Source organism: Peromyscus leucopus, chromosome 3, assembly GCF_004664715.2.
Source record: "Peromyscus leucopus breed LL Stock chromosome 3, UCI_PerLeu_2.1, whole genome shotgun sequence".
In the NCBI taxonomy this organism is placed as follows: Eukaryota; Metazoa; Chordata; class Mammalia; order Rodentia; family Cricetidae; genus Peromyscus; species Peromyscus leucopus.
In genome coordinates, this window is record NC_051065.1 from 71,022,153 (window position 1) to 71,036,046 (window position 13,894).

At 40.1% G+C, this 13,894-nt stretch overlaps 1 protein-coding gene across 1 annotated transcript in view; it reads right to left on the reverse strand.

The window, feature by feature from the left end:
* Hibadh (3-hydroxyisobutyrate dehydrogenase) overlaps positions 1-12,827 on the reverse strand; it is a 109,752-nt gene extending 96,925 nt beyond the window's left edge. Inside the window, exon 1 of the mRNA XM_028864140.2 lies at positions 12,644-12,827. Within this exon, the coding sequence (XP_028719973.1) occupies positions 12,644-12,731 (88 nt within the window). The 5' untranslated portion in view covers positions 12,732-12,827. The remainder of the gene's footprint in view (positions 1-12,643) is intronic.
* Positions 12,828-13,894: the final 1,067 nt, after the last annotated feature.

A 13,894-nucleotide genomic window follows, 5' to 3' on the forward strand; every position in this document is an offset into this window, starting at 1 on the left:
TGGTTCTGCAGTGCTGGAAGTTGAACTCAGGCTAAGTATGACCACTGAACATACTCATGCCTTTGGGCTTCACAGAAGTTCCATCTCAGGATTCCAAACTCTTTATGAACATGTGGTCTAGTTACATGGAGGAATGTTCTAAGATACATACTGTAATAGTGGGCTATATTATGGCTGTTATTGTTTTGTAAATGATGCAAGCTGGATATGTATATATGTGGAGAGAAATAAGAAAAATGGCAAAATGAACAAACTATAGGCTCTACACAAGACTACTCAGAACTCCCTGTATTGTACTCTTACTGCTTCCCATCTGAAATTTTTCACAAGGGGGAAAACTAGCATATTTATATTTAAAAATATTATAAGTGATAAAAAACAAGTAACTAAGAAGAGTACTGTTAGCACATGCTATAAACAGGACTATTTTATACCCAAATAACTTAAAAACCTTGAAGAAATTTCTGAATGACTCTGATAGGCAAAAAAAAAACACACCACAATATGACAACAGAAAATATGTCAGTTCTCTTCAGAAAAAAAGCTACAAAAACATATTCAACTTGTCATAATTAGAGAAATACAAAACAAAAAATATGATACTACTGAATGGTCAACTACTGAATGGACAAACTTGGTTGTTTGTTTGTTTGTGTTTTTGTTTTTCCCGGAGCTGAGGACCTAACTCGGGGCCTTGTGCTTGCTAGGCAAGCGCTCTACCACTGAGCTAAATTCCCAACCCCATGAATGGACCAACTTTTGTGTCTTAGACAAAAACTATCATCAGCAAGTAAGGATTGATGAAAATGAGTGTTTTCATACACTATAAACTATATCAGATCAGCCTTTTTGAAAATCTATCTACATTTTAATTTCAATTAAAAACAACCAACTCAGCAATTTTACTTCCTAGAAATTTACTATTTACAAAGGGTCATGAACTTTGTCTTAAAAGGGTCAGCAATAAATTACTTTCAGCTTTGCAAGCCATAAGGCCTCTGCTACGACAAACCCATTCATCTGCTCTAGTTTGAAAATAGCAATAGATAATAAAAAAAAAAAAAGTGCATGGCTTGATCTAATACAATATTGTTTAAGTATGGCATGTGCACATATGTATGGATGCATCGGGAGGCCAGAGGAACATTGGATGTCTTCCTAGATCCTCTCCACTTTATTTACTGAGGCAGATCTCTTGAACTATGAGCTTACTGACTAGGCTAACCTAGATAAACAGCTTGGGGTGGGGGACAGGGGCTTGTTATAGGTAGGACACCACACCACACAGCTTTTAGGCATGTACTTAGAATCCAAACTTGGGTCCTCAGCTTGGAATGGCAAGTGCTTTAACTACTGAGCCATGTCTTGAGCCAAACACAATTTTACATATAAAAACAGATAAGTGAATATGGTCCATCATTTGCTGGATCCTGCTATACACTAACCTCCGAACCACACAAATAAATAGTTTATTATAGCACTATTCATTACAGCAGAAAAATATAAACTAATAACATATTAGTACTTAATTCACAGTAATTCACACTAGCTCAATGCAATGAAATATTACTCCTATATTTAATGTAAAAGAATGTAAACAGTAGAATGGGGCAAGAAACAGCTCCACGCTCCTACATGCAGCAGCTGGAGTTCCTTTCAGAATCCTCAACTGAGCTGAAGCTTGATTAGGATTCTTTAATAGATTCAAGCACAGTGGTCATTAGAGAGGCACTCACAGAAAGGACAAAACACACCAAGCTGCAGTTGTCATGTATATGATTGGTGGCTCTCAAGTTACATCTCAAAGGTTATTAACATCTCTCCCCTTTTTCCCTCTTTTCCATAAATGAGATTACAGAATGCTCCAGAGGTGTCTTGAATAGGACCAAACTCTGATAAGGTAAAAACCAGGTTAACAAGGCATACACAAGGGTCAAAGGGTGTCTTTCACTACAAATGGGAATTCTGTGAGCTGGGAAAAGGAGAAAGACCACACTTGGAGGTGATTAATATGTTTAGGTCTTAGGCATGACTGTCATTTAAGTCTTGTTTGAAACATTTCTATATAAAAGGAATATTGTCTCTTATAGGTAACTGTCACTGAAAATGTTAAATGCTAAATTTCTTTTTAAGAAAATAACATTTTCAATTTTGAGAATTTCATACACGAAGACAGTATTTACAACATTTCTACCCTTTCTTCTCTCCATCTCCAGCTCCTCATGTGTCCCCTCCACTCACTCAAGTTCATGACTTTCTTTATTGTTACACACGTGCATACACACACACAAACACAGTCTGCTGAGTCCATTTAGTGTTATTCACATGTGTATTTGTTAGAGTTGACCACTGAGATTGGATAACTCATCCAAGGGCTTGTCGCTGAAGAAACCTGGCTCTCCCTCTCTTAGCAGACATGAACTGCCTATAGCTCTTCACGCAGGAGTGGAGCCTTCCAACAGTGCTGTGGGATGTCATTCTGTATGCTGTGAATATGTGTTGCTCCCATTGGCTAATGAATAAAGTTGTTTTGGCCTATGGCAAGGCAGCTTAGAGGTAGGTGGGAAATCCAAACAGAGAGACAGGAAGAGGAGAGGCAGAGAGGGGAGACTCCAGCACCACCAGAAAAAGCAAGATGTGAAAATACTGGTAAGCCATGGCCACGTGGCAACTTATAAATTAATAGAAATGAGTCACGTTAGAAGAGCTAGCTAATAGGAAGCCTGCCATAGGCCATGCAATTTGTCATTAATATTAAGCCTCTGAATGATTATTTTATAAGTAGCTATGGGACCTGGGGGCTAGGCGAGACCAGAGAAACCCTTCCAAATACATTTGGCACCCAATGTGGGGCATTGACCCACACAGATCTAAGAAAGCTTAAAGATTCTGAATGTACAGAAGTGGAGTCACACTGGGCTTCCTAGTCTCATAGTCTCATATCATCATCAGCACATAAACTCGTCTCCTGACAGCTGCCTGTGAGATAGAGCTGGCTGCCAGCCACCATAAGGTAAGCAGCATGGTGGATTCCTGTCTCAGTACACTAAGGAGTCTCCAAGCCATGCATGCATAGTGGATTTAGCTTTTGCTAGTACAGTAAAAAAGAAGAAAGAAAGAGGGAGGGGGAGAGAGAGAGAGAGAAGAAAGGAAGGAGGGAGGGAGGGAGGGAGGGAGGGAGGGAGGGAGGGAGGGAGGGTAGGAAGGAAGGAAGAAAAAGAAAGAAAGAAAGAAAGAAAGAAAGAAAGAAAGAAAGAAAGAAAGAAAGAAAGAAAGAAAGAAAGAAAGAAAGAAAGAAAGAAAGAAAGAAAGAAAGAAAGAAAGAGAGGGAAAAAAAGATATCTGGGCTACATGCTGATGGATGGAAGCACCCACTGCTTCCCAGACTCAGTGGTGAGCATGGATCCCAGAGCTGAAGGTAAACATACCACCACCACATTGGGAAGCTGAGGTGGCCAGAATCAGCAGCCAAGGCAGCTGTACTGGTCTTAGCCATGCAGTTTAGCAATTTAAAATCTCTCCTTGTCAGAGGATTATAGATTCACAATGAGACAGATTTAGATGGAATAAAACTCTAAATGGTCTACAGTGTGTGTAAAAATGTACGCAGTCTTTGAAGAGTGGAAAAGGAGGATTGACAGTTATATAAAGAAATAGACAATTTTAAAAATAAAGTCTTTAAAGAGACAATAAGAATAATATAAAAAGTAAGCCACGAAAAGTTGGCAATTATACAGAGACTCTGGATTATATTGTCTTTGGGATTTTTTAACTACAGAAAGACATTTGATTTTAAAGGCTGCTGAGTTAAACAAATATATATTTATTAAAGGTATCTTGACTTCAAAGTTTGTGTCTTTGGAAAAGAGATTCTGCTTTTGTTTCCACAGATGATAAGAATCTGTGGATTGCTTCCAGGCTAATATGGTTTGATCAGCCAAGACCTCCTGAAAGGTATCCAATGATACCATGGCCCAGATGATCCAACATCCAAAATGAGCTTCAAAGCAACTGGTTGAGATGATCCATCCTCACAGACTACAGCCAAGATTTAACTATAATTCTTAATTTTCTCAGAATCCCCATAAGATTACCAGTAGAAAGTAGTATGAGAAGCTATGCCCAAATTCACAAAATATTATTTATAAATATTTATTTTTATTTAAACGGGGTTGATTATAAATGCAATCTTTTTCTAAAAAAAAGAAAAGAGGATAGATTATTGAATCTACTTTTAAAGAGCAGCAACTTGTTTAAAATGTTTTACACTGCTATGGATTTTAGTTTACTGATACAAATTTAAAGTTAATTGTGTTACACTATACGTATATTTCTACTCTTCTTTAAGGTATTACGTTTGTGTAGCTCATTTGAAATTGTTATAATTAAGAAATATAGATTAATAATTAGTCATCCATGATAATCAAACTTATAGTCATATTAGTTAAGTTTTCTAGGTATACATAGATATATTTCAATTAGGTAATCTTCAAACACTTCAAAGACCTACAGAATATGGCAGTTTAAATGTTTTAAAAAGTTAGACTTTTCTAACCCATGTCCCCCTGCCCCAGTGTGGCAGGTGTTTGGCATTTGGTCTGCAGATCCTGTTGACGTTAGTATTTATTCTCTGTCTCTTTGTTTTGTCTTATGCTTCAGTGGATAATGCTCCATAATTACTCTCCTTTCTTCCCCTGTTGTTTTTAAGGAGAGCATCCTCAGTTAATAGAAACAAACAAACAAAAAAAAATGGTGATGGGCAGAAGGAGACAGCCACAGAGGGATTATAAAGCCACCTTAAGGCATTATAAGTGACCTTATTTCTACTTATCTGAGCTAAGAGTGGTGCTACTGGTGAGGTTCCTGGGGCTTTCACCACACATACATGCACCCACCTGAGAAGAGCTGAGGAGGAAGGAGGCATTCTGTTGATTTTATTCCCTGGCAAGGACTGTGAAAGACTGCACTCCGTCTGGAAGAGCATACCACTGTACCTAGTGTGTGGTAGCAGAGAGACAAACACTGGCAGAGCCCTCCTTCTCTTCCCCCACTATTCTGGGTCTCTGTGCAGAAGACTGCGAAGAACTAGGGTGGCTTTCCTAAGGACAGTGTCAGCTTTAAAGGTAGGAATTTGGAGAGGCATTCCCTAGGTTTTCCAGATTAGCCAGGAAAGTTAAAGGGTCTACAGCCCTACCTACACACCTTTAGGAGTCCTACCCAACCCACACACACATCCTCTCCCCTCACCAGCCTCCATCTAGCTGAACTTTATACATTTTTTTTAAACCTTCCTCCTCTAAGGAAAGAGGGGGAAAACTTTATTAAAATAGATAAGTAGATTGTGCTAAACATTTTATCTCATGAAACTTGGTTAGGTGGCTGGAGGTACAAGTCCCTAAACTACCTCTTGCTGTAGCCGGGGTGAGTAGGGTTTCTTGAAGCGGTACTGAGGTTCCAAATGGGAGTGGAAAAGTGGGGCACACTCAGCAGCCTCCTGTACCTTCTTTTTCTGAGCCCTCACGGTCCATCTGTCACAGGGTTGTGGAGAGTATGCTGAGGGCACAAGGACCTCACTTGGCTCCAAAGCATTATGCTCTAAGGTTTGGGATGCTCCCACTGGGAGGGTGAAGTACCATTCCAGAGGAAGAGCCACAAAAATGCCTTCATTTGAGCCTGCATCTGCCCCTGCTGATGAGTGATTCGACAGTTACTGGTTTTGTCAGCTTGTCCCTCCCTGCCTTCTGTCCTTCCATGAGTAGCAAGAGGGTGTTCTGGTGAAGTTTCCCTTGAAGTGGCAGTTTCATTATTGAGAATGCAAGGTAGAACATCTTATGGATATCTTTTTCTGTGTGTGTTTTAAAGCTTTACATGTGAGAGGGTGTAGGGGGTGTCTGTAACACCTTAGAATCCTTAATGTCAGAACGCAAAAATCCAGTTGAGATTTGCCTTTGAGACCCTCAGGTTTGCCTCCACCAGGTGGACTTGGTCGCTGTCTGAGTCCTGGGGTACTGGAGCTAAGGAAACCTTATTCCTTTCTTGTGTGCACTCTAGACTCTTGGAGAAGAAATGGAAATGAGCTTGTTCCTTGGGAGGTTACTTAACTCATTTGCCTCCAGGAAGACCCCAGTGCCTTTTTACAGTGACCAGGGTTTCTTCTACTTCCCTCCATTCCCCCCCAAAGGAAACTCACTCCAATGCTAGCCTTTCCCCTGGAGTCCTAGAAGGGGAATGGGATTCTGCTTCATACTGTGGCTCTTTATAACCTCAGGTCTGTAATGTGATCACTTTCCAGTTTGAAAGATGAGTGGAAATATTTTTGCAGCGCTTGTAGCCTGCAGAACCTGAGTTCCTCGCAGCTCTTTCCATGTCTGTCAATTGGGTTCCATTCCTCTAATAATACCCATCCAATTTTGTGATGGGTGGGCTGGGATACTGTGTGGCTTTTGTACAGATATGTTTCTCAGTATGGAATGTTTGTTTTGCTTTGTTTTCTTGTTTTGTTTCTAATTGAGGGAAGGGAGTTTTGAGAGTTTGAGGAGAAAATGAATGAAAGTGGTTTAATTTCCCTCTTTTTCATTAAATAAATGATAAACCATTTTATGAAAAAAATTAGACTTTTCTGAAAAATGAAACACGTCTGCTCCTGGCAGCAGACTGATTTCAAAGAGAAAGATGGGCATCAAAGACACTCCATATAGAGTTTATCTTCTTCTTGGCAAAAATAGCCATTTGGGCAAGAGGCTACTCTTGCCTGAACTGCTGATAATATGTTGTATAAACTGGACATACAGGACCCATAGAAAATGACCACAGAATTTGCCAAAACAAGGTGAAATGGTTCTTCGAGTTTCTGCTTTGCAGAGCAGACTGCCAAATATTCTACAGGACACAGGGAGAAACAACTAAAAAACTCTAGAACTACTGGCTAAATATGGATGCCCCAACATTACAGAGGAACTTTTGATGACTGTCCAGGCAGGCAGCTGTCTCTGTCATTTCCAGAACTTTGGAAGTTGCTTACAATGCATTTCCTATTTACTTAGGTAATATTATATCCTTCTGGGGTCTTTGATGTAGTTGAAGACTAGATAGTTATAATTACAGTTTTCCTTAGTCATGATAAAAGATAAATTAGATATGAAACTTTAGACTCACAAATATAGGATAAAATATTTTCTTTAATTTTGCCAAATACAAATAGACTAGATATTGTAACTTAATTCTTACTTGATAACTCTTCTATTATATGTAATTTTACCATGTTAAAGTTAAAACCTTCCTTTTTGATTAGCTAGAAAAGGGGAAGCACTGTGGAATGTCTTTCTGTATGCTATGAATATGTGTTGCTCCCATTGGCTAATGAATAAAGTTGTTTTGGCCTATGGCAAGGCAGCTTAAAGATAGGTGGGAAATCCAAGCAGAGAGACATGAAGAAGAAAAGCAGAGGGGGGAGACACCAGCACTGCCAGAAGAAGCAAGATGTGAAAATACTGGTAAGCCACGGCCACGTGGCAACTTTTAGATTAATAGAAATGGATCAACTTTTAAGAGCTAGCTAACAAGAAGCCTGCCATAGGTCATGCAGTGGGTAATTAATATTAAGCCTCTGAATGATTATTTTATAAGTGACTGTGGGACCTTGGGGCTGGGCAAGACCAGAGAAACCATTCTGACTACATCCAAGATTTCCCACATCTTGACTCAACTGTCAAGAAGTTTAAACCAGTTCAGAGTGAGAAGATTCTTTTCCCTTCCACATTTCCTTAACTGTCTGTCTTTCTATCCTGTCCTACCATAGTATAGCTGTCTAAGGCAGAGGAGGGAAAACCTCCAGGATAAATTGCCAAATAAAAAACAGCAAGATGCAGAGCATTAATACAAGAATATACATCTCTATCTGTCCTGTCCTACCACAGCATACCTGTCTAAGGCAGAGGAAAAGCCTCCAGAATAAAACTAATAAAAAATAGTAAGATGTAGAATATTAATAGAAGAATAGGCAAAGGAAAAAAAACACATGGACTTATTTTTCTGGAGTTTTGTATGGATATATTTAAAAAAAAAAAAAAAAAAAACAATAGTCAGTCACAGCTCAAATGTCAAGAGTCCTAGGTCCGATTTTAAAAAAAGATTTTTTTACTAAAGATCTTTCGTTTTTTACCATATGCATTTAATTTTTATAACTACATTTGTAAGAAAAGGAAATAAATGAATTGGCACAGTGAATGTTAAGTGCTATGTGAATTAATTCTAACTAAAGAGGTTTCACTAAATGGGCACATGGGGATACAAGTCAGTTATGAAGCAATTACAGAGTAACAGTGGTGGTAAAGTGGACCCAGCAAATGTGAGCTATGTTGCTACAACCACTACCCAGGTTAACTCTCCAACATTCTTCATCCCAGATTCAGATCCCACCTGTCTAAACAATATGTAGCAATGCTGCTATTGCCAAATGTCTGGTCCAGGGTCTGCCAACCCCGTCAATGACTTGGAAGTGCTATGGGAAATGTAATAAGGAATGAACATGGGATTAATGGAAGCAATGTAAATAATTAGCAAACTTCTATAACTCTCAATATCACTACCTAAGTGGCAGCCAGGGGAAGGGACAGGCCACAGATAATACTCAGAATTTAAGCAAGAGATTAAGAAAAATATTAAGATAATATCAAAGACATCAGTGAAATTCCTATTTATAAATAAACTTCAGATGGGATACAATGAAGAACAAAACTGTCTGTCTAGTGGGGTAAACAAAGGAAGTATCAACAGGCCAGGTATAAAACAGGGAAATAGGATGGATGTTAGCAGAGCAAGAGTCACAGAGGGTGTGCCAGCCACCAAAAGACTAGTTCTTGTGAAATTCCAAGTGATAGGATACAAGAAGATCTGGGAGGACAGTGCTGACCTTTGCTACAGAAGATTAGGCGCCAAGAACAAGAAGGCCTATGTTATCCGGGCCAAGTACATGTGCATCAATCAAGACAGGTTGTCAATGATGGGCTCAGTTCTCTTCATTTCATCATTGGGGCAAAACAAGAAAAGGATAGTATTAAGCAAATACAAGTACTGTCCAAAGAGAAGTTACTCATTGATTATGATCAAATTTAAATTCTAAGTTTAGGAGACCCATGTGAAGTCGAATATATATATATATATATATATATATATATATATATATATATATATGCTCTTGAAGTGACAGGTTAACTCCTCCTATGTGTTTTTAATCAACAACAGTACTGACAACACCAGAGGGTTACTGTAAAGATTACTTGAAATAAGATATGTAAAGCACTCAACAATGCCTAGCACATGAGAGTCACTGAACAGTAGCTACTTTTATTAACAAGGGTCAAGAGGCACCACTATGGAACAAGTCCTGCACCAAATGGCCTTTTGAGCCTAGCTGGTTAAAAGGAAGAGAAAGACTAAAGGTGGCAGAGGTCATTAGGGAACTACAGGCTTCCAGTGATGATGGAGCTTCTGAAGGAAGGAGTACTTGGCATACAGAACTGGCTCCTGAAGGTATAGCGATCCAAAGGAGTTTAGGGAATTCCAAAAAAAAAAAAAAAAAAAAAAAAACAATCAAACCTACAACAGAAATGCATCTTCCTTTAAGCAAGTTTAGACAGTAATGTGTGGAGACAGTGAAGTCAGATGACAGATAAAAATCAAGCTGGGGGAAAAAAAAATTCAGCCAGCATAAAGGTGATGCTGGTTGACTGGTGAAGAAACTGATGGGAAAATTTGACAACACTGGTTTCTAAACTTATAGATTATGATCTCTCAAATGTAATACAAGCAAGGTTATATATAGCCTGATAACTTGACCTGCAACCAGAAATCAGTATACTATGTGTAAAAAGATTATTTTAGATTTTCTAAAATTTCCTACTCAAAGGAACATATTTATTGTAGATTACCCAAAAATAATCACATAAAGCTTCTGAATGGACTTCCTGTGTCATAAGATATTATAGTGTTCTTTCCTTACCTGAAGGAGATAGAGTGCAAGATTGGATGTCTGAAGTAGTTACAGACAATATCAAATACACACACACACACACACCCATGATAAAGCTTAATTCATAAGTTAGGCACAGTAATAGATGAATAAAAATAATCATAATACAGAACAATTATAACAACACACTTTTTGAAGTTATGAAAATGTGATCACTCCCAAAAATATCTTTCCGCGTAGTATTTTCAGTCTAAGGGGTATCTTTTCCGGAATGGTATAGCCTCTGGGGACTAGCTCTAAGGAGGGTCCAGAGGGAATGAAAGAGGTGCAACAGAGGGCAATGGAGGTGAATATTATCACAATATGCTGTATCTATGCATGAAACAGAAAATAGTTTAAATCAAAACATACAAAAAAAGTAGGGTTGGGGATTTGGCTCAGTGGTAGAGTGCTTGCCTAGCAAGTGCAAGGCCCTGGGTTCGATCCTCAGCTCCGGAACAACAACAACAACAAAAAAAAGTACAATCCATATATACAAAAAGCATCAGTGATTTTTTTAAACTCAATATTGTAATTCCATACACAATAGTATTTCATTTTTCCACCCCACCTTTGGTCAGGTAGTCTTTAAAAATGTCCTGATACAATTTTTCCATGCGCATGTTGAGTCCCAAAAAGTAAGTTGAAGAGTCTATATCTGTATATTCTTAATCTCTTTACAAAAATAGATCTAAAGCTAAATATAATTATCTTTTAAAATGAAATACAAAACTTGCTTATTATGAGTTATGAAACAGGAAAGTAATTACATTTTTCTATTTCTTCTAGGATGTATTAAATGTATTAAAGTTGCTATAAACTGACAACTTGTAGGTCTCATTTAAAAAAAAAAAAGTATGTGGATCTTTATAACATTACCATCTACATGCTATAAACAGCTTAAACTTATGAGGAGGCAAATACCCCCACTGAATTCTGAACATTAAATGTTAGTAACTGAACATGATTTCTTTTCTTCATTTTCCTAAACTTTAGAATTACATGGAGATGGGTTTTTCCCCATTTTTTTAAGATTCAAATCTCAAAAAAGTTATCATTTTTGTAGTTAGTTTACTATTTGTAGTGGTTAATTTTACTTTATGTTAACACTAGCATTTAAAACAAACCCAGAGTAAAATACAATTGCTCAAGTGTTTTAAACACTTCACTAAAGAACTTCTACTTAAAACTGTTCATATATACACACCTTTGGGCCAAAGCACCCATCAAGTACAAAATGGTTTGTTAAAGCAGTCTACCCAGCACTGGGAGATAGGTCCTTTCAGCTGTCAGAGCAAAGTAGTATATCTTTGGCCTCAGATTCTCCTATCACGGATTCTAAGAACTTTCATAACTCTTAAAAGGTACACCAAGAAGAGTTCATCAAACTATCATTAGAACACCTTGTAAAACCATTAAACAGCAAATACATCGTCCTGGGCCAATGAGCTCTGAAAGAATTGTGCATTCGTGTGAAAACTGCTGCTCCCTTTAATACTAAGGAAAAGTGATTTTTAAGAAACTATATCCAAAATCATATGTGGTTGCATCTTGCTACCATGATTCCTTATCTGTCATCTGTTACCTGTTATCACACAGATGCTCTTCCAAAACAGAAAGGAAATTCACAGGTCTTCCTGAGGGGAAAGACTGGGGACAGGCTCAGAAATCAATTCCCAACCTATTACACAAAAATTACAGGCACCCTGAATCCAGAGCCCCTTGCATGCTAGGCAAACTCAAGGGGGTTGTTTACTTGTTAATCTATAAACTTTTACATTAAGAAATCCTTCAGTATCGCCCACAAATCAACCCATTCTTAAAGAGGTGTCTTGGTGTCCTAAGAAATCCAAGAATTGGGGAGAACCAAGGGCTACTTCCTAGATCTTGTTGGAGATGTCCCAATTTACTAATTCAAGAGCCTCGGGAGTTCCTCGGGTGAAAAAACGAAAAGACTGAATGAGTTATTGGGCATTCACGTGGCTCTAAACACAGATCTTCCTAAATCCCTGGTCCGTTTCCATAACTTACAGTACAGCGTAGTTAGTCAGACAGGTTCTGGCCACAATTCTGAGGACTTTCAAAGAGTTGTGGTTAATAATTTGACAAAAGTCCACCACTTTCAGACAGCACAGCTCCATTCCATAATGGAGTAAGCCCGACTGGCTGGTCAAGGGTGACAAACTTTGCCAGAAGGCTAGGATACCGCCATGCCACCCACAAGGGTGGTTAAACACAAATGGGGCCTTGCAGTTCGAGGCAGCGACCGCTTAGGGTGAAGCCGGGGAGCTGGAAGGCCAGGGGTCGCCAAGGTGGATGCGGCGGGGGTCACCCCTGGAGCTGAGCCCTCCAAATGTCCTAGGAGCCCCAACTCCAAAGCGCACGCCCCAGACCCAAACACTCCTCCCCTTCAAGAACCCAAGCTGTCCCTGGGTCCCGCAGAGGACGCTGAACAATCTGGAGCCTGGCAAAGAGCAGGAGGGGAAGGCTGACCGCTCAGGAGGCAGTCGCAGAGGGGCCCCGGGCCTTGAAGACCTCCACAATTGTCGCTTTTACCAACCGAAGCCCTTGGGGGCGAAAAGCCCTCTTCCGATGGCCCGAGGAAAACGCGCAGGAGGGGCGCGAGGTTCTTACCCGCTGCAAGGTTGGCCGCGGGGCGCCGCCGGCTGCTCCAATACCAGAGGCCGGAGGCTGCTCCTCGGAGCCCCAAGGAGGCTGCCATGCTGCCCCCGCCCCGCCTCCGCGCCGTCACCCCGGCCGCCTCACACTCGGCCTGCCGCTGAGAGTGTGCGCAACCCCGCTAGCCGGCACCGCGGCGAGGACAGCTCGCGCACGCGCCCTCGCTGCTCCGGGTGGGCTCCGCCCAGCGAGGGGCGGAGCACGGTGTGGAGAGGCGTGGCCGGAGAGGCGAAAACGGACCAATCGGGATCCCCAGATCTTTAGACGCCTTGCCGTGCCGCCCGCTACTGCAAAGTTTACAACCTTGGAGTAGGAGAACCCTTGTTTATCCCGAGCCGAGGGGTGTGTGGGAGGCGGTGGCTGTCGCTCACTACCGCCTCCCTCAGAACACCTGCACTCGGGACCTGCCTCTTCCTGAGGCTGGGAACTGTTTTTCTTCCTCACAGACAAGAATGCAGCTACTGCACTATTTAAAGAAAAAGCAGAAATTCCGTGTTTCCTAGTATAGGGGACTCATTTTTAAGTTAATAAATGCACGGATCTCCTAGTGTTAACATACATATTTTTAGTTTCTGTTGAAAATAGAATCCACCTTGTGTAATTACTGAAATCTATGTAACATACAACTCAACGGCTTTTCCAATCATATTTGAAATATAGTAAGAAAGTGATTTAATAACATTGTTGTCTTCGAAAAGTAGAATTTCTAGGAACTGACTGAGTTCCAAGACACGTTGTTGTTGTTGTTTTTCGAGATAGGATTTCTATGTGTAACAATCCTGGCTGTCCTGGAACTCTTGTTTTGTAGACCACGCTGGCCTCGAACTCAGAGAGATCCTCCTGCCTCTGCCTCCAGAGTGCTAGGATCAAAGGCGTGCACCACCACCATCCAGCTAAAGACACAAGTCTTTAATGTTTGAAAATTCTACAACCTGCATCTATTTTGAAACCAAAACCTAATGGTACATTAAAACCCAGAGGAGAGTATATGTGTGTATCATACAAACAGATGCGTTGCTGCTTTGTCCTTATTTGGATGGTTGGTATACATCTGTTCTTTGGGGATAATTACAACACTTTCTATTTCCACTGAAGGATTTTCATCTTCAGTACCCCAAAACAAGACTTGTAACCTCCGAAGAAAAGTAGAACAGGAGGAAAGAATGAGGTTTGGAGATAATAGCAATCCCTGGATGTCCACCTCCC